We start from the raw sequence: 27,703 nt of genomic DNA, 5'->3' as shown, positions 1-27,703 counted from the left end.
ATGAGACAAAGGTGCTGGGGTGAGAGGGGAGGCCCACTCAGCTCACGCCTTCAAGAGCTGTAATGAGGAACAAGAGACAGGTTAATCCAGCTGTTAAATCTCTTGTTTATATACCAACTCTCTTATTGTTTACTTCTATTGTTGTTATTATCCATAGTCTCCCTTCATCATCTCCTTGTACCTTTCCTTTGGTAGTGGTTCATGATAGAGGAAAGAGCATTATTTCTGGAGGGCGTCTGAGGGGCGAGTCAGTGTTGTATATGAAGCTCTCTGTTGTGGCTTTTGTCCTCAGCTTCGTGCGATCTCAACAACCCGGCATCCTAACACCCCGAGGTAAGGACCTCTCTGGATGTAACTAGTAATGCTACACATGTACCTGCAATAATCTGTTGTTTTACACCTGTTATCATCCTCTAGCAGCGTTGGGAATCATAATTAGTTCTCCTATAAGCCTTGAAACTAATCAAATTAGTCTCATTAGGTTATATTCAATAGGGTTATTTGAAAAAAAAACCCCACAATCATTCCTTCATCAAATCATCACCAAGACGTTAATATTTTGTCCTGGTGAATGATTCTCCGGCGTCCTCAGTGGCCTTTGAGGAGGATACACGCCTCCCATTGGCTCGTCTGACCCACCACTATCCACCAATCACACACTCGCTACACCACCACCTTACGTAACCCTTATTTACCGTCACCCAAATATCGATGACGTTATTGTGTTAAATCATATAAGCGATCCAACCAACCGGAGTGAAGGACATTATGCTGGAGGGAAGATAAAACCACGTGATAGGAGTACTTGGACAGGCACGTGGTTAGGGAGGTGTAGATCTTCAGGTTTAAACACGTGGTGGTGGGAGACTGAGGCTAGGAAACACGTGACTAGTAGAAGGGAGTGTTAGAACGAGAGACAGGGATAGAGAGAGATAATAAATATAGAGATAATAGGAGATAGAGACAAGGAAGAAGACGCGCAAGAGATGTGAGATTAACACGAGGTCTGTGATACCATGTGGTCGCTTCAGGGGTTCTTATGGATGAATGACTGTAATCATCATCATGATCATCATCACCCACAACAACATCCTTTCTCTCCCCACAACCTCTCTTCTCCCCCACATCTTCTCTTCTCTCCCTCACAACTTCTGTCCTCTCCCACAGCCTTCCTTCTCCCTCACAACCCCCCCTTCCTCCTCTCTCCCTTTCCTTCTCTCTCCCAACTTTTCTTTAGGGTACAGTGTCTCTCATACACTCCACTGTTGTCGCCAGGTAAACATCTGTCAGAAACTCACAACAATAATATATATTACACAGTTCCTTTTAACCTCTGCTCTTGTTGTCTTGAAGTTCCTTGGGCAAACTTTACCTATGGAGAGTTGGGAACTTTTTATATGAGTTATGTGTGTTCCTAGATGGGATATAGGTGTCATCTGCTGTGCTGGGTGTGGTGTTGAAAGGCACTTGAAGGTTACTCGATTTGGTACACGTCAGGTTAGGTTAGGTTACGATTTAGGTCAGGAAAGTTAAGCGAGACTCGAGTTCTTCTCGTTGTGGTACAGAACTGTACTACTGAGTAACGCCTAACAACAAATGGATGCCTTCTCAAGTCTGCCGCCACACGAGACCTGAATAGTAGTAGGCCAGCAGTTGTCTCTGGACCCATTGTTGATGATTCAGGTTATTTGTTATATACAGTATCAAGGGGGAGTATCAAGGGGAGTTTCTAAAGGGAATGTTAAGGGGTAGTGTCAAGGGATAGTGTCAACGGGAGTGTATAGGGGAAGTGCCAAGGGAAAGTGCCTGATATAGTACCAAGGGAGAGAAAAGTGCCAAGGGACTGTACCAGGAGAAGTACTTGGGCCCCATCTCAAGGAGAGGGACACTGTCGCCGGCGGTACTTTCTATACTTACATAAGATTCGAGAAAGGCCGTCGACCCTGAGTGACGGAAGGGGGGGCAACTGTTGAACCTAACCTAACCTAACCTCAACTTTAACCTCTAGAGAGCTATAGGAGGTCAAGCAGGACCTCTAAAAAAACCAAGGAATTTTTCATCTTATAAATAATAGTTTCTCTTTTCGTTTCTTAATTTCATCTCATATAATTACTGTTATTATCTGAGTCATTTTGTGGTTATTAAGATGTGTCTGTAGTCTTAAACTCGATGGTACAACTTAAGGTAATTTCAGATACGTGGACTGGCTCGTTAAATACAACATTCATAGGTAGTAGATTTTAAGACCTTACATCTATTTTGTCTCTCTCTTTCTCGTTCTCTGTGTATCTTTTTCTTTGCCTCTCTCTCTCTCTCTCTCTCTCTCTCTCTCTCTCTCTCTCTCTCTCTCTCGCGCGCGCGCGCGCCTGCAAGCACCCGTACCCAGTGCTTACTCTCTAGTACGAGGCAGGAAGCACCAATGACGGCGGAGGTTATGTAACTGATCACAACATTGATCAGGTTTGGGTCATTGTCCTCTACGAAACGCCAGAGGCTACACGGGAGTTGATGCTGTTGTGGAGTTTGGTACCGGATAGCCGCATGGACAAGGGGCCCGTGAACCTAACCTAACCGAACCTAACACTGTTTTGGGGGATGAGGTTAGGTTAGGTTAGGTTAATTTAGTGTTAGGGTGGTTAATCTTTAGGTGAAATTGACGTACATAGTTGTTCTTTGTATTGTATCGTGAGAGGGATGAGTCTCGTGCACACACACACACACACACACACACACACATACACACACACCTCTTAAAGAACATAATGGCGTGGTTTTTAACCTTGACCATCAGCAGGTGTTGCTAAGGAGGTGCTGGAGAGAGAGAGAGAGAGAGAGAGAGAGAGAGACCATGAATAAAAATGATTGTGGGAGGGTGGAGTAGGAGGTAGGGAGGGTGGAGTAGGAGGTAGAGAGGTGGAGTAGGAGGTAGGGAGGGTGGAGTAGGGGGGTAGGGAGGGGTGGAGTATGGCGTAGGTTGATGACCCATACAAATTATATATCCAACGATTACGGTAGAGGAGGAGAGAGATGGGGGGGTATGCTTGGGGGAGGGAGGTGAGGATGTGACGCTGGGGAGGGAGGGATGTGGGGGATGAGGGGGAAGGGGTGAGATGGTGGGATAGGTGAGGTGAGGGGGAAGGGTGGTGGGATGGAAAATTAATGGGAAATGGTTGACTGAGGATGGGACAAAGAAGTATATATGGGAGGGGAGGGAAGGAAGGAGGGAGGGAGGGAGGGAGGGAGGGATGTGAGGGAGAAACAGTGCTGGAGAAATTGTATTGAAAAGGGCAACTATAACGAACAGAAACATACATACATGCATACGTACATACATATTCTCTAAAACATTTGAGGAATAAACATTTAACACATGGCCATATATCAATTAATATTCACTTCAGACTGTAAAATTCTTCGATCTATGTACCCTGTATACATGCATAGTCCACAAGCATGACTGTCCAATTGTAAACCTGTATTTAATATCTGTATGTAAAGCGTTGTCATAATATTGAAAAGTGTATCATAGTTATTCATCCAAATAGTAACGTTTTCTTTGGTCTGAGCGTCTAGAAGTATGGCAATGACTAACTCTTGTATTTTTGTATTCTCTGGCGTTTTCTGTTGAAATAATGTTAAACTGTGCTTACATTAAGATAATAACAATAATAATAATAATATTATTTAATTAATAAATTTACCATACAGATTTTAAATTGGATAGGCATGTATATGGACTTTGAAGGTATACAGTTCAGCATGTATATAGGCAACGCATGTATACGGAAGTTAAAACACCTGCCAAACCTGTAACACACAAACACCTTTAATGTAGTACAAGATATAACGAATTGTGTGAGAAACATCTGAGGAACACAGACATCTCATGCTAGCTCATCTGTAGTCGGAAGTGGGGAAGAAGGCGAGTCTAGCAACATGAGGAAGGGCAAACTGCGTCGTATTTTGGTTATTATGATACACAATTAACCCCTTTAGTGGTTAAGAATAAATAAATATATAATAGTTCATTAAATAAGTTGTTTTTTAATAAATTTATGGATTAAGATACCTATTATCGTTGGTGGTTGCTATCAGTGGGAGTTAGCTGGAAGGACGGTGGTTATCAGTGGATGTTTCATGTTCTTTGGGTAAAATATTTGCACGTATGGGGACAGAGTTGGGAATCCTCAGTTTAATATTAAGAAATGCGTCTTTCTCTCTGTCTCTCTCGCCAGGAAGAAGAATTTCCCAGGCAATTCCTTCACGTAATCATTTAGGATTTAGTGAAAAATTTATAAGTACCTGTAACAAAAATTATTTATTACCTGTGGATGCCGGTGCAGACACATTGAATAAGAAGTTGGTGCTGAGTGATGGGCAGTATCAGGTAACAAGGTCTGATAATATATACTCACTTTATGTATACAATGAGGGGGATACTCATAGTATCTTTGAACTAAGTGAAGGGAAGTGAATCTACAGTATATATTTGGAGTGTTTTAACGTGGGAGTGAAAGAAAAACAAGTTGATATTCTTTTCTGTGCTAATTCCTTGAGTAGTGAAGCAGGTAAGTGTAGGTAAGGGTAGGTAAGGGGATGTAAGGGACGGGTAAGGGGCAGGTAAGGGGCAAGTGTTCCATCGTTTCTGCATAAAGTACCCTGAGTGTTAATGACCATAGGTACAGCATGTGGAGGAAGACGTAGGAATCAATCGTCCAAGTTAACACAAGCACTATATCCACACTCCTTCTCCACGATAATGGTGATGATGGTGATGACTAGGAGGATATCTCAGGTTTGGGTAACGACGACGGAACCAGTTAATGAAGTCCCTCCTTGAAGGCTTGTTTGTGCGAGGTGGCTGCTGTTGGGAGGGTCTCAGTTGCTTGGTATAGAGGATGCGATTCTGTCTCGTTGGTAGACTTGACCAGAATTTCCTCACCTAGAGAGAGTTTAGAAGTAGTTGTAATAGTCTCTCACTCAAGTTTTTTTATATGTGATTGGCCAAGTTAATTGATATACGATCTTACAGGAAATATATAATGGAAAAGGGCGTTGACATGGAGAACGCTCTAGGACCCTCAGAAAATGTGGGTATAATTTTTTAATCAGAATGAAATGCTGAGATTACTTGCTGGAGTAGAGCTATTGTAGTGTTTAGTGAGGAAAGAAGGAAGATTTATCTGAATGAAGAGAGTGAACACCACAGAACACACCTACATGAGCACAGGGATGAATGATAGGTATAAGTAACACACAACACTGAACACCACAGAGCACCTACCTGAGCACGTGTGTCTGGCAGCATGGTCAGGTTAGGTCTGAGGGCCAAGTAAGAGAGACGATCGGGAGAGGATGACACCCACCTCACCCCTAGAGTCTTATCAGGGGTCGGGTTCCTGCGATAAAGGACTCAATAAAATACAAAACCAGACCCAATATGGTAACTTTAGACACGTAGCAGTTATATGGTTGTGTTTTGTGTTTTGCTGTAATATGTCAACAAGAACTTTAGTTAGTGTGTTGAGAGGATTTACGTACTGACAGACGGACATAAAGGATAACATAATACGCGGAGAAACACGAGAAACACAAATACAGACTCGAGTTACTATAGAATGAAGTTGGTGAAGAACGTGCGTGAAGTTTGTGTCGAAGTTGTCAAAAGATCTTACCCAGTGGCGGCGAAGTTGGTCCACATTGTAAGCATCAGCTGGCGGAGTTCGAGGTCCTGGGGGCGCTGTAGGGGCGGGAGAGACGCCGCTCCATCGAACAGGTACTGTAGGTCGTCAGCGTGGCTCACCCCTACAAGAACGTGACCCATCTTGACCGATTATAAAGTTTTCAAGAGCTACTGACTAGACCTAAGTTGTAGCATTATTACTGTAGGTTTGTTTACCTCTGTTGACTTGTCTTGGCTTGTGATTGGCCAGTTAAAAAAAAAACTTATGCTGTAGATTGACAAAAATAGTTGCTTCTATAGAGGATACTACCACATTATCCAATCACAAGCCCATACGTCATATTGGTGGGCGGGGCCGAGTGTGATATTTCCAGACGAAGTGAGAGTCGGGACTTACAGGTGAGGGCGAGAGGGCTGTTGTAGACGTCGGCGAGGCTGTGTTCTCCGCGGTGTACCAGGGCATAAGCGACCACATTCTTCCCTAACACGGTGTCTCGACTGTGTAAACTCGTCGTCTCTTCGTGAGGGACGTTAAACCATCGATCACCGAAGAGCTGCACAGACACATATGAATTATTATAGTGAATGTATTGACAGCTGAGTGGAATTGACTATGAGAAGCATATTAATTGGAATTTTCTGTCTGTTTTATTTTCTTATGGTTTAAATGATTAGTTTTCTCTGTCTGTCTCTCTGTCAACCTTTGTCTCTGTCTCTATTTATTTCTGTCTCTGTCTGTCTGTCTGTCTCTGGTTTAAACATGACCTGTCCTGACCTCGACTAGTTCTTTAGCAGAGGCTTCGGTGATGTTGAGGTCACCAAGGTAGTACTTGAAGACGCGGCGAGCCAAGGAGAGACCAGCATCCTCGTCCTCGAAGTTCACAGCGACGGGGCCGATCTCGCCGAAGTCCTGCGTCAGAGCTTCCTGTACCTCCCGGCTCGTCAAGATGGCTGTGTGGAGAAGACTCGAGTAAGGAGTCTTATCTCGGAACGTGTAAAGAACAAACTCGGTTCTATAATACATGTACTTTGAATTTGAGTCTTAATAGGCCCCAATGTTTATGTTTGAGGTTAAGACTGAAGCCTATTATGAGTAAGAACTCTTTCACATGAACGGAATTTCTTGTAGCGCTTCACGTCTCGCGCGACTTAGAAAACAATGAAGTTCAATGGACGTCCCTATGAAAGGTTCGATTGAAGTTTATTGATTTCTCAATTGCATCACGCGACAAAAACCACTCGTATGAAAGAGGCCAAAGGTTCATCATGGCCACCCACATAAGCAGTGTATAAAAGGTACTTACGTAAGGCAGCCAGGGCGCCCTCATGCTGAGTGACGCCAGAGATGAGGTCCACCTTATTGTACCTGTTGGACCTGAGCAGCCTGGCGGGGTGATCCGGCAGGAAGTCTCCGTCCACCCTCGGTGTCATCACCATCGGGGTGTTGAGCCACACCTGCGGGAAAAGCCACACCCCCCGTCAGTGATCTTGACCTGGAAGAACAACTCATGTCCTCTCGTATAAAGTTTCAGTTAATGTCATTACTGAGAGGAACATCTGAGCTTGTTTTAATTGTTTTCTTCAGGAATTGTCAACCAAACATTACCCGGAGGAGGAAGAGGAGGGGGAGGAGGAGGAGAAAGAGGAGGAGGAGGAGGAAGAGGGGGAGGAGGAGGAGTAGTACTAACTGCAAAGGCTGAGGGGATGGCCACCAGGTCTTCGAGGGGTAGTGTCTGGAGGCAGTAGAGGAGCGCCCTGCTGTTCAGACCTTGTGGCGTCGTCTTCACACCTGAGCAGTTGAACGCCTGGCCGATGGTAGTGGCCACCTGCCTATGGTCGGCCCGCGTGGCCCAGGGGCTGAGTGATGAGCCGGATTGAAGGATGGCCCTCTGAAACAACCCTGTGGAGGAATATAATACAATAAGTCAACTTTACCAGAAACACGTATGAAATGAAGTCCAGTGCTCCCCTCTCCCCCCCCCCCACCAAGTCCTAATGGATCCGTATTATTTGCCAGGTGGAGATTTGGTTAAATTACGACCTTTAAGGATTGACTGTAACAAAAGTTTTGAGAATGATGATTTAACCCTTTGCCTATGATGATTTAACCCTTTGAATATGATGATTTAACCCTTTGATGACGATGATTTAACTCTTTACGGACAATAATATATAAACCCTTTGAGAACGAATATCCAAAACCAACCTCTTGCATGTGGTGACAGAACTTGCAGGTGAACTGAGGCGGCTCCGGCACTCTGACCAAAGATAGTGACCTTATTGGGGTCACCACCGAGGTCACGAATGTTGTCTTGCACCCAACGTAGGGCCAAAGTCTGATCCTTTAGCCCCAGGTTACCAGGCAGTGTTGAGTCTTCCGTCGAGAGGAAGCCTGAGGAGGTGAACTGTGCTGAATACATATTTTTTTTTGGGGGGGGGGGGAAGAAAATTTGACCTTGACGCTTAAAAGAAGTTTGTAGATTTTGAGATGATATTTTATACAGTATAATTTATTCTTTAACTTCATGATGTTCAGAAATATCCTAAAATATCCTAAAATAAGGTCAAATATCCTAAAATAAGCTCAAGTATCCTTAAAACATCCTTAAATAAGCTCAAATATCCTTAAAATATCCTAAAATAAGCTGATATATCCTTGAATAAGCACAAATTCTCTTAACTTGTAAAACTTGTTGTCTAGCGTAAAAAAAAGACCCAGTAAACGGTGCTCAAAGACCTTGGAGATTCACGCATCTTAGATCCACCAAACAGCAGGGTCTTACCTAAAGTCCCTAAGCGGTACTGGATGGTGACGAGGACGATGTCTTTGGTGAGGAAGGGCAGCGGGGAGTAGTGATGGGCGGCACCGAGGATGAAGGCGCCCCCGTGGATCCACACCATCACAGGCAGGCCAGGGTGGAGGGGCTATGATGCCAGTGATTGGTTAAATGAGTTCATGTGCTAATATATCCTAACATAACCTAACCACACCATTAATGCTTGTCCAATCTTAATAGGCCTCCAGTTCCAATGGTTAGGTTAGGTTGTGTTGAATGAGGTGAGGTGAGTTTAGGTCAGGTTAGGTGAGATCAGGTTAGGTTGGATTTTATTATGACTGGAGACCATAGGACCGTCCAAATACCTGGACAAACACTCACAGATCCTGACGCCAAAGATGAACTCACTCAAACTCCTCTATGACATCTTATTCTACACATGACGATAGAGATTACGTTTAACTATACTTCTACTGTGACGTATTGATGACGTATATAACTGTGACGTATTGATGACGTATATAACTGTGACGTATTTATGACGTATATACTGACGTGTGGGGTGTAGACGTTGAGGTAGAGGCAGTCTTCTTGGCCCAGAACCTTCACCTCACCCTCCAGGAAGGCGTTAAACTCCAGCTGAGGGCATGCAGGAGACACCACACGTCCGTCCTTAGTGCCCCTCCATCCCCCTGCTGGCACTGGATCCTGTCAACACACACACCGATCCTTATTCTGTAGTCATACATATCTGCCACACACACACACACACACACACACACACACACACACACACACATTCTTACTCTATGCCATAAACATCTTCATATAGTAAGTATGCCAAGACACTTCCTAATAGAACATAAAAAAATAATACACGTGGACGCTGTCACAACCAATAAGTATCGGGACACTGATAGAAGCGTTTAGTATATTGAAAGTTAGGTAAGGTTAAGTGAATTGTTTTAGGATATTGATGGCATTTGTAAGTCACGTAAACACTCCACTTACCCTAAATCTGAGACCATCTACTGGAGGCTGAGCGAAGGGAATGCCAAGGAAGCTGTAGAAATACTTGTTGGCCACCCCAGTTTCTTCCCGGAGACCAATGATGGTACCTTGTTTGAGTCGAACTTCCAGGGTAACCTCATTCTGGGCCAGTGCCACCGTCCACGCCATCACCCATACCACTGCCCATATCCTCCACCCCACCCATTTCCCACACCCGACCCACAGCCTGCACACCTCCCAGGTCATCCTGTTAAATAAGAAAACTAGGGTAATTTTTCTTCAGTAGAGTTTAATTTAAAAATGGGTTGAGAAATGATTTATATAAACAAGGGAACAGGGAGTTAAGTTTCCGCCATGAGACACACACAGTAGTGAGGTAGGAGATGGGAGATGCAGTGTAGTGTTTGTGGTCTAGTTGATCAGTGATGCCAGAAGGGTGTAAATTTAGCTAAGTCGCCAAATCACATGCAGTATTACCAACTTCAGGGTCACATACAGTACACGTCAGCTCATTCACCTTCTACCTGCCTGTCTTTCTGTCTATTTGTCTGTCTGTTCCTGGCCGTTCTGGAGCTACAGGTTTAGACAATTGAGAGGAACCAGGATATGAAGGCCAGGTTATCAGGCAACATCACGGTGTATGGTCACTAGTACGCACACACGAGTACATGCTATACCTAACCTAACCCAACCCAACCCAACCCAACCCAACCTAACCCAACCCAACCCAACCCAACCTAACCCAACCCACGAGTAAATAATCTGAGTCTTGCTAGTCGTACATGTTCCTAAAAAGTATCGTATTCACAACCTAAAATATACACGATCGTATTAAAAGTGTAGTATGGAGTCAAAACAGCTCGCCACGACAACAAGGTCTAAGCCATGGGCGTCTCTTGGTGCCTAAACCGTGTAGTGGAAATAATAAGGTAATTTAACGATATTCATGACACTTATATATACACCGTGACCAAAGGTAATTCGATGAGTAATTCACATAAGTAATCCACATGATAGGTAATCCACATATAAGTAATCCACATAAGTAATCCACAAAAGTAATCCACCAAGACTATACACAAACATAATAAGTAATCCCCATAAGTAATCCATATAAGTAATCCAAATATAAGTAATCTATATAAGTAATCCAGCGAGACTTTAAACAGAATAAGTAATCTCTTGATAGATTTACTGTACCTGGAGGTGATGAGTAACTGGAGAATCACACAAGAGCAGGAGAGAGAACCTACCTGAGGGTCTCACCACCACGAGGGGAGGAACAACACTGACTGAGGGATTATTACCTTCGTCACCCAAGTGTAGGTTGGCTAGGTACCCTCCCACTCCCTCTCTACCTCACTTCCCTCTCCTCCCTTCCCTCTCTCCACCAACACCATTGTTGGTTTCCTCCCCCATCTCCCACTACCACTATCACCAATCTCCTCCATCACCAGCACCACCCATCACTCCACCACACCACCCACCACCATCACCAGCACCGCCCACCACTCCACCACCACCCACCACCATCACCAGCACCGCCCACCACTCCTACCACCCTGCCATCTTCCAGCACCGCCCCACCACTCCACCACCACCCACCACCATCACCAGCACCGCCCACCTCCACCACCACCCCACCATCACCATCACCTTACCACTCCACCACCACCTACCAACACCATCACCGCCCACCACTCCACCACCACCCACCACCATCACCATCACACTTTGCTCCACACACGCCCTGCTCTACACCACCCACCACCATCACCATCACCGCCCACACTCTACCACCTACCAACACCATCACCGCACCCTCCACCATAAACCGGTCATGTATGTAGCAGCAGTCATAACCTTGGGGTGAGTGGCCACACCCACACACCTCCCCCACACCGTTATATTAGTCACCAAAATTACAAGTTAATCCGAGTGTAATGTTACCAGCCATAGAGACGAGTATATATATAGTATACCAAATCTCTAAGGTACTTGTTTTACTTCTACTGGCTGTGGGACAGGTGAATATTAACAGGTAATTAGGTATTGAAATATGTCAAGTCATCGTGACGTGGCAGTTTTTACACTGGTATGGATCGCGTGTGATGAACAATTTTCATTTACTGTTTCAAATATTATGATGATTATCCACGACCGGATGTGAGGAGGGGGGGGGAGGGGGTGGGGTTTGAGGGGTGAGGGAAAGGGAGAGGTGAGGAGTGAGGGGGAGGATAAGGGGTGATACTGGTTACCTTTGTGTTATGGAACGTTGCAAGAGAAAACTTTATGGTCATTTCCTCCGTTCCCGACGATAAACGCTGACTCATCGTGACTCATCAGAATTGGCCAGTGTGACCCTATTATTATATAGGACAGGGGAAGCTATAGGACAGAGGAAGCTATAGGACAGAGGAAGCTATAGGACAGGGGAAGCTATAGGACAGGGGAAGCTATAGGACAGGGGAAGCCAGGTAGATGTAGCTTTTATAGGACAGGGAAGCTAGGACAGGGAAGGGGAAGCGATAGGGCAGAGGAAGCTATAGGACAGGGGAAGCTATAGGACAGGGGAAGCTATAGGACAGGGGAAGCGATAGGACAGGGGAAGCTATAGGACAGAGGAAGCTATAGGACAGGGGAAGCTATAGGACAGGGGAAGCTATGGGACAGGGGAAGCTATGGGACAGGGGAAGCTATAGGACACCTCATATAATACTGTATATCAGAAACAATGATAGACCTGTCACTGCCCACGGACCATATTTGATCAAGGACAGTACTTGATCAAGGACACTACTTGATCAAGCAGAGCATTTAACCAAGGACAGTACTTGATTTAGGAAAGTACTTGATCAAGGACAGTAATTGATCAAGCAGAGCATTTAACCAAGGGCACTATTTGACCAAGGACAGTACTTGATTTAGGAAAGTACATAACCAAGAACAGTACTTCACTTATATCAGTACATGAGGATGGAGGGTTACTTATTTCACATTATATAACTCATTATTATTATTATTATTATTATTATTATTATTATTATTATTATTATTATTATTAGGGTCAACAAAACACATTCGTAATTGATCAAAATTTTATTAAAAAAAGTACAAATGACGCAGATAACAATAAATACATTATCTCATTTTATATATGGCACTAAGTTATCAAGCTAAAATAATCACATTAGTATGTTTATTTATATAATATATATATATAACAGCAACACGTACCAAGAGTATTATCCTTCTAGTATATAATATATCACTATTATCCTATAAAATCTAATCAGGTCACATTGTCATGATAAACTTCAGAGAGTGGCAGATGTGTAGCAGATGTGTGGCAGATGTGTGGCAGATGTGTAGCAGATGTGTGGCAGATGTGTAGTAGATGTGTAGTAGATGTATTGGTTTGTAGACTGTCTCCACTAACATGGGACTTGTAACTTGTCCTCACTGTCAGCAACACCTTAACACAGTATAAATCATTTGTGTTCCACCACTTGATGAATGACAAAAGGTTAAGGTTCAGTTTTATCAGGTGGCCAAAGATAACCTGTCACTGTCACAAGCACTGAAGTTATCATGAAGTTTATAATATTGTTTGTATGTGTGTCTGTGTGTCTCTTCGTGTTCGTATTTACACCCATAAGACAGCCGCTACAGCTGTCTCCACTACCGCTGTTTTCTGAGATTTGGGGACATCTGTGTATGTTGGGACACCTCAATCTCCTCTGTGTCAGTCAACCAGGAAATTTAGGATATCACGACTGCTGTACACCACCTACCTCCTCTCTCTCACCCTCACCTACACCAACTACCTCTTCCTTGGTCGTGATAAGTTCCATCCCGTCTTAACTGAAGCTCAAGATCCACACACACTTATCCTGGCCATGAATTGAGAGTTCCAGCCTCGTGGTAATTCTTGAAGCTCTACCGCGTGTCACTAACTAAAAGTCTTGCACCGTATGACTTGATCCTGACCTTGAATAAAGTTCCAAACCCTCTGTAGTTTGGTCTGGCCCTTGACTAAAGTACCGAACCGTTGATCTATGGATACTTCCCCTCCCATCCTGGTGTGAGTGCCTCCCTGGTGTCTCCCTGAAGTACACACGACTAATCAGCCTTACATTCAGTGGCCTCAGACAGCAATCGGAGGTAGATGCTAGCGTTGAAGGGTAAGGGGCGACGTTGAAGTGTAGGAGGTAGCGTTGAAAGATTGGGAGAAGCTTACTATGGTAGGGATTTGTTGTTTAAGGGTGAAGGGGTGTTGTTTAGGGGTAAAGGGTGTTGTTTAAGGGGAAGGGAACGTTATTTTGAGCATGAGGTGTCGTTAAGGGGATAGAAGGCTTTGTATATAAGAGGGAACATCAGTCAAGGGGATAATGGTCATCAATCAGGGGAAGGGGATGGCATTCAGGGGGAAGAGGAAATTATACACGGGTAGGACACTTCATTCAGGGGGAAGTGGACATTATTCAGGGATAAGACACTTCATTCAGGGGGAAACGAATATTATACAGGGGTAGAGGACACCAATCAGGGGTAGGGCGAAGCAATAACACTCTGTATCCAGTTGCGGTAGTTGGAGACACGAGCATAGATACCGAATTTGCCTCTCTTCCCACATCCCTCACCGAAGGACGTGATGCCGTGGATGTACCTGTGTGTGAGAGAGAGAGAGAATAAAAAAGAGAGAATGAAAGAGTGAGAGAGAGAGAGACAAAGAAAGAAAGAGAGAGAGAGAGAGAGCTAACTCACCATCGGCCATAGCGGTGACACAACAAGGGCCCACCGGAGTCTCCAGCACACGAGTCTACGCGACCTTTACGATAGCCCGCACAGAACATATTGGAGGTGATGTAGTAGTCTTGGTACACGGACTCACACACCTTGCTGGCGATGATGGGCACCTGCAACACCGCAACACTGGTTAATGTGATAGTGACGCATCTGCAACACTGGTTAATGTGATAGTGACGCATCTGCAACACTGGTTAATGTGATAGTGACGCTTCTGCAACACTGGTTAATGTGATACTGACGCTTCTGCAACACTGGTTAATGTGATAATGGCCATTTGCAACACTAGTTAAGGTGAGATTTGGGCAGTGAAATATCTGCAACACTTTTAATGTGATAGTGACGCTTCTGCAACACTGGTTAATGTGATAATGACGCTTCTGCAACACTGGTTAATGTGAGCTTTGGGCACCTGCAACACTGCAACACTGGTTAATGTGATAGTGACGCTTCTGCAACACTGGTTAATGTGAGCTTTGGGCACCTGCAACACTGCAACACTGGTTAATGTGATAGTGACGCTTCTGCAACACTGGTTAATGTGATACTGACGCTTCTGCAACACTGGTTAATGTGATAATGGCCATTTGCAACACTAGTTTAGGTGAGATTTGGGCAGTGAAACATCTGCAACACTGGTTAATGTGATAGTGACTCATCTACAACACTGGTTAATGTGATAATAGCCACCTGCATAACTAGTTAATGTGATAGTGACGTATCTGCAACACTGGTTAAGGTTTTGATGGTTACCTGCAACATCACACCACAGAGAGCCAGGTGTTCATTAACTAATTATTCACCAGGTGTTCAAACTTTACGGTAAAATCAGACTCCTGTCTTTTACCTTCAGTCAGTGTTGGCTCTCTCTACTGCTTAGGATGTAAACAAGGATAATATGGTTAGTTTCTTATCTATCTATCTATCCATCTATCTCTCTCTCTCTCTCTCTCTCTCTCTCTCTCTCTCTCTCTCTACCCTCCATCTTTCCCCTTCCTCCATCTACCCCCCCTCTATCTATCCCCCCTCCCTCCATCTATCCCCCCCTCCCTCCATCTATCCCCCCTCCTCCATCTATCCCCTCCCTCATCTCCCTCCCCATCTTTCCCCCCCCCCAAGACACTCCCTCTCCTCCACCACCACAACTACCTCCGCCTCGTGTAGAACATCAGTGCCGAAGATGTGGGTGTTCTTCTCCTTGCCCCAGCCTATGATGGTACAGGTATCCCCGACGGGTAGCGAGGCGCCCTGCTGAGGTAAACACGCTGGCGCCACACGGGGTCCGGATTCCACAGCTTCAGGGAGTTGCAGAAGGGCTACGTCGTTATCTACCGTCGTGGAGTCGTACTGGGGGTGTGTGACTGTTCTGGCCACCTGTTAATATTTAAGACAGTTAGTTGGGTTAGCCAGTCTGTTGATGGATACAGTTAGATGTTAGTGATGGGATTAACTCATAGGTTGTAATTAATATTGTTTTAAAAATTACATTGATTGGAATTTACAGATATTGCGTTTGTGATTTGAACATACAGTTAACAAAGACAGTTATACAGTTTCAACCTCCTTTTAGCCTTACCTGGGGGTGACAGTTACCTTACCTGGGGTGACAGTTACCTTACCTGGGGTGACAGTTACCTTACCTGGGGTGAATAATAATGACTCGTACCTTGTATTCAATCTCAGGTCCCTCTCTGATGGCTAGATCGTGTTCGCCAAGACGGACGTAGAGTTTTCGCCTGACGCAATGGGCAGCCGTCAAAACCCACTTGGAGGCGACCAATGTTCCTCCACAGAACGCTTCCTGTAGGAGTTTAAGTCACTGTAAAGCCTAGCCTGCTGTGTTAGGGTAGTGTGCTGTGTAACTATCGCAATAAAGGCCGTTCAATTAAATTCATACAACAATTAATACAATACCAAGCCTAGTTAAGTAATTTCCCATACGTGTTATCGGGGGAAAAAGTAATTGTATTAATCTGTAAGAGTTTAGTTATCAAGAACGAGTCAACGTGGTGTAGATAGACGATGTAATCTTGGTGTACTTACGTGATAGCGATTTAATATGACGACTTGCCAAGGCCACTCCCCAGGCTGCGCAGTTCGCCCTCCTATGATTCGCAAACTCCACCCTGGCGTCGTTACGTTGCTTACCCCACACTCCCGAGGCAGTGTCCGTTCCGATGATATTGATGTTGATGATGATGTAGCTGTTGTGGAGTGATGATGTGATGATGGTGATGATCCAAATGAAGGGGAACTTGATGTTGAAACAGAAGGTGTGGTCTCGTTGTCCTCAGCGTCTGTAGAAGGAGAGTGAAATAAAGTCATCATGATCATCTTAGACACCTGTGCTAATCCATACGATAGTTTCACCTGAGGATAGTCTGTGTTTTTTTGTGTGTGTAATTTTTTGTCCATTTCGTTGTGTCTCTGTGTTTGTCTTCTGGTTAATAGATTCATCTGTGTTTATGTCGTGAATTTTACGTTTTTGTCCTATTTTGAATGTTTCTGTCATTGAAATAATATATCTGTCTGTTTTTGTCAATCAAACTCGATGTTTCCTAATTATCTGTTCTCCTGTCTGTTATACCGTCTTACAATAATTCCGTAGACGAGAAAAACCTTAAAAGAATATACAAATTATACTACACTTGAAAAGCAAATGACTATACAGATACGTAAAGGAATTAACTTTGTAACTATAAATTATCTTATTTGAAATGTTGATCTTTTAGGATAATGTATCATAGGAATTTATGAATTAAAGGATAAATTTGAGTAAAAGTGGATAAATTTTTTCGTGGTTCGTGATCTGTGGATGTTGTTCCTTGATAACAGTCTTAAAATTCATCTCATGGGACAACTGTGTGATTTATGGGACAACTGTGTGATTTATGGGACAACTGTGTGATTTATGGGACAACTGTGTGATTTATGGGACAACTGTGTGATTTATGGGACAACTGTGTGATTTATGGGACAACTGTGTGATTCATGGGACAACTGTGTGATTTATGGGACAACTGTGTGATTTATGGGACAACTGTGTGATTCATGGGACAACTGTGTGATTCATGGGACAACTGTGTGATTTATGGGACAACTGTGTGATTCATGGGACAACTGTGTGATTCATGGGACAACTGTGTGATTTATGGGACAACTGTGTGATTTATGGGACAACTGTGTGATTCATGGGACATTTGTTTGACTCACAGAAATAGCTACATGACTCACAGAAGAAAAGATGACTCACAGAAGAGAAGATGACTCACAGAAAGAAAATCCCACATGACTCACAAAAAAGACGACTCACAGAAGAAAGAATTTAAAACGTAACTTACCATGTCTGTCTCCTGGTTTGTGCTTACGTGAATTTTGTCTGTTGCGACGGTACCACTTCTCACAGAGGGACCCTTCGATGTAACAGTAGGCCTCCTCGTGAACCACACTGCCTCCACAGAACAGCGGGTACTTGCAGGACCTGGTGAGGGCAGTAGAGGTTTAGATGATGTGTCTAGGGGATTGGTTGAGTGGTTGAGTGAGTGAGTGGTTGAGTGAGTGAGTGAGTGATTAGTTGCTTCATTGATTGGTTGATTTGTTGAGTGAGTGGTTGAGTGGTTGGTTGATTGAGTAAGGAATAAGTTAGGTTAGGTCAGATATAATTATGACAAGTCTTCATATCAACAAAACAAGAAGATGGAAGACCAACCTGTAGCGGCGGGTGAGACAAGACCTACTGCAGGAGGACCAACGGGACCATCTTGTGTAGAACATGGAGTTGAAGTTGAGTAAGACCCTCATGTCGTTTCTGGGAGGCTGGCGTGAGAATTCCTCCGGCCGGATGATGTGGAAGGGACGCCGCCCAGAACACCGTCCTCCTGTACAGCTTCGTTCTTCCTGTAGGCGGCCCAGGGCAGGGTTAAAGTCAGGTCGTGTTACTACAGTGTGAAGGGTGATGTCTGGGCAGGTCTTAGTAGGTTAGGTTACGTCAAGGTAGGTTATGTCAGGGAAGGTTACATACGTTTAGGAAGGTTCCATCAGGGCATGGATCACATTAGGGCAGGTCACATTAGGGTAGGTCACGTCTAGGCAGGTCACATCAAGGCAGGTTATATAAGGGCAGGTCACGTCAAGGCAGGTCACATCAGGGCAGATCATGTCAAAACAGGTTACTTCAGGGCAGGTCATATCAGGTCCGGCGACATTAGATCAAGTTAAGAAGTTCAGATGTCATTTGATTCCCACAGACAAGGTCATTATATACATCTACAGGTGATATAAGGTCCTTTACAGAGCTATGAGGTCACTGTAGGTCAGGCAGGGGTCTTACGTACGAAAAATTGAAGGTATTTATAAAAGTCATTAGTACAGATAGAGGTCAATTAATTAAATCTTCCGTGAACATAAATAATTAAGGGTAACAACAACAACAACCTGAGTGCCAACAAGTCCTGGGTGCCAACAAGTCCTGAGTGCCAACAAGGGCCTGGGTGCCAACAAGGGCCTGGGTGCCACAATGAATCCCGGCACCACTTAAGACACTAGATACTAAACACCACTCCAGTTGTCAACAAGTTCCAGGGTCCCATATGATCCTGGGTGTCATAATCACACTGGGTGCCACACACTAACCTTGAGAACAGCAGTGCCACACACAGCTTGAGCTCGACAGGACCTTCTTCGTCTTTGTTTACATCGCATGGAGCAGCGTGACCAGTTAGTCCAGTCGTTGTAGAGGCCGCCGCTGAGATCCGCCAGGTCATGGTGGATGGTGTTGCTTGCCTCTACTGAACCAACCAACTTAGAGCGTCCACCTGTGAGTGTAACAACATTGTACTACTACTACTACTACTACTACTACTGCTGCTATTGCTACTACTAACAATTGCGTCTGTTTTATGAAATACTGCAGACGCTGGATATAGGAGCTAGTAAAACCCAAAACGAATTAATTATATTTTCATAGAGCAATTACTGTATAGACTGATGCCTTTCAAGGAAGTTTTCAAGGCATTTTTTTTTAATTCGTGTTTGTGTTTGTAAGAAAAACTAAAGGGGGTCATACATACCTCTGCCAGGGTTACGGGAGTGGGATGGGCGGCGGTGGGATCCATGTGGGCGTGGTCTCTGGCTGGTCTCCCCGGGCTGTACGAGACAATGATAAAGTATTACGAGAGATATACCTGAGTGTAGTACCTGACCTGACCTGACCTGACCTAACCTGACCTGACCTGACCTAACCTAACCTAACCTGACCTGACCTAACATAACCTACGATAATTCTGGCGCCTGTGATTGAAGACTTACTCCTGTTCTTCTTATGAGACTCTGTAAGAAGTCTCTCTCTCTCTCTCTGCCTCTCTCTGTCTCTCTCTCTCTCTCTCTCTGTCTGTCTGTTTGTCTCTTCCTTCCTCTTCTCTCCTCCTCTCCTCCATCCTCCCTCCCCTCCTCCTCCTCCTCCCCTCCTTCTCTCTCTCGTATCATGAAGAAGTCTCATATCTTCACAGGAAACACCCAATTACTGAATTAAGAAAAAGTGTTGCATCATGAAGGCTTTAGCTGTGTCGGGGAGTTGTCTAAGACTTTTTTATTTTATAATTTATTAAAAAAGTTGTTACTAAGACCAGAGTAGATTATGTAAATACGTTGTTTTGTTTGGTTAGGTGAGGTGAGGTTAGGATAGGTTAAATCTGGTTAGTTCAAGTCAGGTCAGATCAGGTCAGGTCAGGTCAGGTTAGGTCAGGTCAGGTCTTCGTGTCAAAGTGTCGTGAGGTTGAGTGAGTCACGGGTAGATCATCATCACAACAGCATCACACATGACAACTTAAATGACTGGTTATTTCCTCCTCAAGGTCGCTGTCAAGGAGCCATTGCAACAGTCACAGGGCCACATTAACAGTCGGAGGGCCATAGCAACAGTCATAGTGTCACATTAACAGTCGGAGGGCCATAGCAACAGTCATAGTGTCACATTAACAGTCGGAGGGCCATAGCAACAGTCATAGTGTCACATTAACAGTCGGAGGGCCATTGCAACAGTCACAGAGCCACATTAACAGTCGGAGGGCCATAGCAACAGTCACAGGGCAACAGTAATAGTCACAGGGCCACAGTAACATGGCCACAATAACAGTGACTTACATGTTGTTCCCACCAGCGGCGCCACCCCTTCCATGGCCGCACCTCAGTTCCCTTCGCTTCCGTTATCTGTCAACAGAGAGCAGATAATTACCGTTAGAATACTTTGTGTTTATGTCACCTGCTGAGGCTGATGTATCACTCGCTCCAAAAAAGTATCTTTACGGAGACGATCGATGAGTTTCAGAATGAACACTGTGACTCCTGTTGTCCCTCTGGGGTTGTCAAAATCCTTCGTCTATTGTTTCATATTGTTTAGCAGAAAATCGTGAAGACAATTTTTGGAGCGAGTGTATAGTACTTAATAATAATTATAATAATAATAATAATTGAACCGGACTTAAAACTATAGTAAGTATATAATAGTAACTTAACACTACTTAACTGGGGTACTGTATAAGAGTGATTTTATAAATAACTGTGTGTAGTGACTAAAGTAACAGGAAAACATCCCATATTGACTTATATTGTGTACATGTTAGTTTGTGTAAGTGTGTACGTATATATAACATGTAAGTGTGTACGTATATATACTGTATGTGTGTATGTATAGTAACTAGTCTTCAGCAGATACTTGGTTACCCAGCAGTGTGGGAAGCTTGGTAACAAAGAAAGAGGTTGCGGGGAGGTTAGGGAGGTCAGTGGCCTCTAGTGGGGAGAAGAACTTGTACTCGTCAGACGCTAGAACAATAACCAAGTGAGGGGGAGAGGAGAGGAGAGGGATAGGAGAGGAGAGGGGAGAGGGAGGAAGCAGCTGTATCGTTTGGTTGACACGTTAAGTTCATCTCTTTTTTCTGTGTAGGTAAGAACAGACACAGACACACACACACACACACACACACACACACACACACACATAATAGGCAGGACATTACAGAGGTATATCAAAAGTTTCTAAACAAATCGCCTTTCCAGAGTGACTATCGAGGCTACTATGCAATACACGCCTCCATAATGTCTCTTCCTAACCCCCCCACCGTGCCTATCACCTTTCTCCACCCCCACCGTGCCTATCGTCCCTCCACCTCCACCGTGCCTATCGTCCCTCCACCCCACCGTGCCTATCGTCCTCCACCCCCCACCGTGCCTATCGTCCCTCCACCCCCACCGTGCCTATCGTCCCTCCACCGTGCCTATCGTCCCTCCACCCCCACCACAACACAGTGATGAGGCTGTGGATGAAAACGTCGATGAATACAAATGTAAACATGACCTTTTATCCCCTTCATGCGGTATATAAAAGTTCATACCAAGACCATAAACAAAGTCGTCTGGGAAGCCACCACCTGTTGCTGTCTGAGGATCTACCATCAGCTTTTGTTATTCACTGAGGAGCCGCCAGAAGAATAGAATGACTGGTGACTCATCTACAGACAATATGGATTGGTGATTTGCCAGGCGTTAGTGATTGGTGACGACCCAAGCTCCGCAATCACGAATATTTCAACGTAAGAATTTTCCTCTTAGGTGAACAAAAGGCATTCATTAGTTAAAGCATCTTGGTGAAATTTTGGTGCCATTTTCCCCACTCTCTCTAAGACTCATACAATAGACGGGTTGTTACGTGACCTGAAGAAACTACTTAATATATAACACTTTACATTAATTAGTTATGAATACATTTTTATCCACCAAACCTGAGAAGAATTTAACCAATGAAGTGTAGTGAATTTATTTAAGTGCCTCCATACACTACAAATTTTCAATATAACCTGATATAAGTACTTTCACACCTCCAAAAAGTATCTCTAAGAGTTTGTATGAGACAATATGACACAACGGAGGAAGAATTTTGACAACCCTACAGAGACAACAGGAGACACAGTGTTCATATAGGTAATTCAACGAGACCCTACCGTATAAATACTTTTTTTGGCGCGAGTGTTACATACTAACTTACATCTCTTAAGGAACTGACGCGAGGAAAATAGTTAGGTTTAGGTTAGGTTTAGGTTAGCGTGTTACATCATCATTTAGGAGGAGAAGAATTTGACGTATGTTGAGTTGCACGGGGATCGAGGCCGTGGTTAGTGAACGCTGCGCCAATGTTGTGAGACCAAACACGAGTCGTCTTCCTGGTTCAACGTGGCGGAGGGAGGGAGGTAGGGAGAGGGCTAGAGGAAGACTGAGGGAGGAGGAAGAATGAGAGGGAGAGTGAGGAAAAATAGAGAGAAGGGAAAGTGAGGGAAAGGACGAGGTGGGACTGAGGGAAGAAGAGGAGGAGGGTGAGGGAAAATGAATAGGAGGGGGAAGACGAGGGGGAGAGTAGAGAGAGGGCGAATGAAGAGAGGGGATGTAGGAACGAGAGGGAGTGAGAATAGATAGGAGGGAAGTAGGGGGAAGGGAAAGGAAATGGGAAGGGGAAGGGGAAGGGAGGAAGTAGGGAGGGAATAAATTTAAGTAGAGAGAGAGAGAGGGAGAGAATATTTACAGAGACAGGAGACGCTGCTATTGTAAATAAACATTATCCGTCACCATCAGTGTATGTGTACCGTCAATCTATGTGTACCACCATTATGTGTACCGTTAGTCTATGTGTACCACCTGTGTATGTGTCCCACCTGTGCATGTGTACCATCAGCCTATGTGTATCCACTGTATAGCCCTCAGTCGTAAACAAAAGAACATCACAATAGACAAAAGAACGTCGACACTGTCCTAAAGATGGCGCACTTAACCTAGATTATGATGGAACTGTTCCTATCGCCTCCTTCTGGCTGTGACAGACTGTAAGGGAAGCCAGGAAGGAGGCTGAGCAAACACAGAAGCAGACTGAGAAAAAACGAGTCGAGGTAGTCTTCGTGTCGCTTCTGTTCTCGCCGCTGCACTTAGGTGAGTCACCCCTTCCATTCCTAACCCTGTTTCTTTATTATTAGCATTCCTTTGTTTTTTTTCTTTTTTATCGTCTTTTATTTGTTTATTATGCTGGAACTGAAGGAGTTATTGCTTCTTTTCTGTCTCTTGTTTGTTTTTGTTATTCTTGCATTGTTCGTCTTGTTTGTATTATGTTTGTTGTTTTGTTGTTTTGTTTTTTATTTAGTTTTTTAATTAATTTCCTTGTTTTTTTTTGTTTCTCTGGTTGTTTATAAGGGTTTTATTCTTCATTGTTGCCTTATTTTTTACTTTATTACATCGGGTTTCGCTTTCGGTGACTTCTTGTTGAGTTAACCTTCCATCTACCTCCGTTTTCTGTAAGTACACAATTTTCCTTCTTTGCCCTCCGTGTCTCTCACCTCGTGTCCCTCACTCCTCACCCCTGTCTCTCACCCCATGTGTCCCTCACCCTCTGTCTCTCTCACCCCCTGTGTCACCCACCCTCTCTGTCCCTCACTCTCTCTAGGATCATCTTAACAGGCCCATGGTAGGTTAGAGGTCCTCTCAACAGGCCCATGGCAGGTTAGAGGTCATCCCAACAGGTCCGAGGCAAGTTAGAGGTCACCCCAACAGGTCCGAGGCAAGTTAGAGGTCACCCCAACAGGTCCGAGGCAAGTTAGAGGTCACCCCAACAGGTTCGTGGTCTAACAGATCTAAACACCCTTACTTTGACCCCAATTAAGAGCCATTTACTGATATACTGAAACAGACGATGAAATTTCCATACAACTTTTACAACCATTCCCACCTTCACCTGTGAGTTAATTAAGACATCAGGTGTTGAGCCAAGCAAGGGTCATAGTTATACAGTTGTTACCCCTTTTTTCAGGTCAATTCGTCGTGACAATAACCCAACTAGGATCTATGAGGAAATGACTTGAAACCCAATACATTATAAAGATATTCAAAGAGTTGTGAGTGATTGGGTTATGCGATTGACTTACCACTACCAAAGACTTGTTTATGGTTCTTGTTATGTAAACTTGTAGTGGTGGTTGTAGTGTTGTTATTGGGGTAGTAATGGTGGTGGTAGTAGTGGTGTTAGTCGTGTTGGTAGTGGTGTTGATGTTAATAGTGGTGGACAACGAGGCGTCAACACTACACCCTCATATAAGCGTGGAGTGAACCCTGACGTTTGGTTAAGTTAGGATACTATGTAGTGCAGATGCGTATACGGCCTTTTCCTTTACAAGTGGAGTTCCTCAGGGCATTGTGTTGGGTCCTACGAAAATTCATAACTTAGGTAACAACTAATTTAAAACTACAATTCGACTCATAAATAATAATAAAAATTTTCTTGATATTAAAACCACAAAGATACATAATTTTAACTCAATGTATATATATAAATTCAGTCAATTTCTCCTGCTCGACCTTCGTTGTAATATATATATATGTAAATTCGGTCAAGGTTATATACTCGACCTTAATCTCAATATATAAATACGGTCAAGGTCTGGTACTCGACCTCAAGTAGATGAGCCCCTCATGAACACTGAACCACTCCACTCTGTGAATGAAACTAAAGTGATGAGTGACGTCCTTGGCACATGACCGGAGAACATCAATAACTCATTGACCTGCTGCGATTTTCCTCAACTAAGTGACATGGGTAACGCACCTAACTCACTCTACGTTACAAATATAGCGGCCATGTTGTAGTGCCAGTCCTATACGGTAACTGGTTAACGAAATTCGCCCTTAACACAGGTATTGGTAACGCACATAACTGCCTACCTACAACTGCTCCTCTTCATACCTGTCATTATGGGGGTTAATTACAGGTGTTACCAATAGGTCTATGAGTTCCTAGTGTCTTTAGGTATTTTAATAGGATTTAATTAATGATATCTTCAGTAATAAGACACTTGGTGATGGTGGCGATTTCTATTAGTTAAATCAGGTGGAAAGTAATGGTGGTGGTGGTGATAGTGGTAGTGGTGGTGGTAATGATAGTGGTGATGGTGGTAGTAGTGGTGGTGGTGGTAGTGGTGGTGGTGGTGGTAGTGATGGTGGTTGGTGCATCAGGGGTCACAGTGTGGTAATCATGTCTTGACTCATATTGTTGATAAACATTACAAGTTTCTTATAGACAAGCTTCAAACACCAGCCTGTAAACACACACCTTTTACACGAGAGTTTAAACCTGTAACTACACTCCACCACCACACTCCACCACCACACTTCACCACCACACTCAAGTCTCATCTTTACACTTCTAATCCACACTCCAACGTCGCCTCCACACTCCTCCACTCCCTCGCTACTCCTCCAACATCATACTCCACCCTATTATGCGTCATACTAAACACGATTATGAGTCAGTATGTCTTTCTCTGTGTGTCTCTTTAAATGGTCAACGATTCCATTTAAAGAGATCTACTCCCCGAAGACCATCTGGTTACCTCCCTCCTCCGTCTACTACTGAGGGAGGCACCTGTGGTCTTCGTCAGCAGGTAGAGATGTGAGTGAGTCATGGGTGAGGGGGGAGGAATGGTGAGGGGTGAGGGGTGATAGGGTGATGGGGGTGATGTTATGGGGGGAGAGGATGTGGGGGAGGTTGAGGGAGTGTGGGGGAGAAGGGGTGGGGAGGTGAGGGAGTATGGAAGGTGAAGGAGTATGGATAAGAATGAGGGAGTATGGGAGGGTGAGGGAGTGTTGGCGAAGGTGTGTGGTGAAGAGCGAGGGAGAATGACGACGAAGTTAAGATGAGGGAGGAAGAATTACGGTGGGTTAAGTGAGGGTGGAGAAAGTCAGGGTGAGGGAGGGAGGGAGGGAAGGAGGGAGGGAGGGATTGTCCTAAAGTAGCTTGGGAGGCACAGATGTTAGTTTACCTGTTGACCGAATATGGCGACTTTTTCCGTGCTCCTCCCTTCACTCCCTACCCCTCCCTGACCCTCCCTGATCCTCCCTGTCACTTCCTTCCCTCCACACACCTTCCCTTCACCTCCCCTTCCCTCCACACACCTTCCCTTCACCTCCCTTCCCTCCACACACCTTCCCTTCACCTCCCTTCCCTCCACACACCTTCCCTTCACCTCCCTTCCCTCCACACACCTTCCCTTCACCTCCCTTCCCTCCACAAACCATCCCTTCACTTCCCTCCACACACCTCTCCTTCCCCTCCTCCACACACCTTCCCTTCACTCCCCTTCCCTCCACACACCTTCCCTTCACCTCCCTTACCTCCACACCTTCCTTCACCTCCCTTCCCTCCACAAGCCATCCCTTCACTTCCCTTCCTTCCACACACCCTCTCTAACCCTCCTCCCTCCACACACCTTCCCTTCACCCCCCTTCCCTCCACACACCTTCCCTTCACCTCCCCTTCCCTCCACCTTGCCAATCACTCACCCTCACTACCTTCCACAACCAACACACAACACACCTACGATGACTACTGGAACCTCACTGATTTATGTTTACAAATAGAACATTACTTTAGTCTCGTATCCTCTATAAACAGTTTACTCTTTAGGCTCGTCCTCCACTAAATCAAGGTTGTGGGAAAATAATATCACTGGAGAATAATTATTATTTCTTTCCTATTAATTCTCTTATAAATTTTACTTTCTATTTCAGTAAGTAAATATTATGTTCAATGTTGTATAAATAGTGGATAGATTTACTCACGTGTGGAGATTGTGTGAGTCATTATGAAGTAACTGGTGGCTTGATGACGTGTGTGTGTGTGTGTGTGTGTGTGTGTGTTTAGTCTGGGAGGTGCAGAGACGAAGGGAGGGATGGAGGGAAGGAAGAGGGGGAGAGGAGTGAGGAAGGAAGAATAGGAAATGGGTAGGGAGATAGGGAATGAAAGGAGGGAGGGAAGGAACTACGGATAGGGAGGGAGGGAGGACGGAGAGAGAGGGAGGTAGGTGCCCTTGATGTAAGGATCGTGTTGACAGCATCCTGTACACGAGGACGCCATATTTACTCATATATAGATCTACCAGTCGTATACGTCAAGCTTGGCCGCCATCCTGATGCTAAACTCAGAGTCGTACGTCAAACCTTACGTCAGTTTAACCTAACCTAACCTAACCTAACCAAATCCAACGTTACCAGCTACCCACAAGTCTAGCATCGACCACATACAAACCAACCCAACCCAACCCAACCCACAGTTAATACCTACACACCAGCCAAGCGTCAAGTTGTATGATAAAACACATGTTTGTTTGCTCTGTGCTCCAATTTGTTTGCTTGTGTGTTTTCTTGTTTGCTTAACCCATGAGGGGGAGGGTGAGGGGCGGGTTGACTCTGTTTACATATGGTACTAGCGTGTGTGTTGGTGACTGTGTGGGTGTGGGTGTTTGTGTGTGTGTGTGTGTGTGTGTGTGTTGGTGACTGTGTGGGTGTGGGTGTTTGTGTGTGTTTGTGTGTCTGTCTTTTCATTGAGAATTTGTTAAAT

The 27,703-nt window shown here is 44.6% G+C and overlaps 2 protein-coding genes across 5 annotated transcripts in view; both read right to left on the bottom strand.

Annotated features, from left to right (window-relative positions):
- Window positions 1-4,299: 4,299 nt before the first annotated feature.
- LOC121868525 (venom carboxylesterase-6-like) lies at window positions 4,300-10,736 on the bottom strand. 2 transcript variants are annotated; one of them, XM_042369208.1, is made up of 12 exons: window positions 10,672-10,733; window positions 9,472-9,718; window positions 9,016-9,168; window positions 8,467-8,608; window positions 7,890-8,075; window positions 7,372-7,583; window positions 6,988-7,138; window positions 6,459-6,634; window positions 6,081-6,237; window positions 5,676-5,805; window positions 5,285-5,399; window positions 4,300-4,942 (listed from the first exon to the last, which is right to left on the bottom strand). In XM_042369208.1, exons 2-12 carry the CDS (start codon window positions 9,715-9,717, stop codon window positions 4,733-4,735), a joined length of 1,878 nt encoding a protein of 625 aa, XP_042225142.1. In that variant the 5' UTR covers window position 9,718; window positions 10,672-10,733; the 3' UTR covers window positions 4,300-4,732. The 2 variants fall into 2 exon arrangements, 1 of the variants encoding a protein (XP_042225142.1); XR_006089413.1 differs by lacking the exon at window positions 4,300-4,942 and having other exon boundaries at window positions 5,613-5,805; window positions 10,672-10,736.
- A 1,819-nt stretch (window positions 10,737-12,555) lies between these two features.
- The window catches only part of LOC121868526 (transmembrane protease serine 9-like), a 39,660-nt gene continuing 24,512 nt past the window's right edge, over window positions 12,556-27,703 (bottom strand). For all 3 annotated transcript variants that reach the window (XM_042369209.1, XM_042369210.1, XM_042369211.1), the window contains exons 3-12: window positions 20,422-20,487; window positions 19,350-19,425; window positions 18,913-19,094; window positions 17,990-18,177; window positions 17,622-17,761; window positions 16,324-16,577; window positions 15,947-16,081; window positions 15,430-15,654; window positions 14,239-14,390; window positions 12,556-14,140 (exon numbers count right to left, since the gene is read on the bottom strand). In XM_042369209.1, the coding sequence (XP_042225143.1) occupies window positions 14,017-14,140; window positions 14,239-14,390; window positions 15,430-15,654; window positions 15,947-16,081; window positions 16,324-16,577; window positions 17,622-17,761; window positions 17,990-18,177; window positions 18,913-19,094; window positions 19,350-19,425; window positions 20,422-20,487 (1,542 nt within the window). In that variant the 3' untranslated portion in view covers window positions 12,556-14,016. The remainder of the gene's footprint in view (window positions 14,141-14,238; window positions 14,391-15,429; window positions 15,655-15,946; window positions 16,082-16,323; window positions 16,578-17,621; window positions 17,762-17,989; window positions 18,178-18,912; window positions 19,095-19,349; window positions 19,426-20,421; window positions 20,488-27,703) is intronic.

This window comes from Homarus americanus, unplaced genomic scaffold, assembly GCF_018991925.1.
Source record: "Homarus americanus isolate GMGI-L3 unplaced genomic scaffold, GMGI_Hamer_2.0 scaffold59495, whole genome shotgun sequence".
Lineage (NCBI taxonomy): Eukaryota > Metazoa > Arthropoda > Malacostraca > Decapoda > Nephropidae > Homarus > Homarus americanus.
The sequence above is the reverse complement of the archived record's forward strand: the minus strand, read 5'-3'. Positions and strand labels throughout refer to the sequence as shown.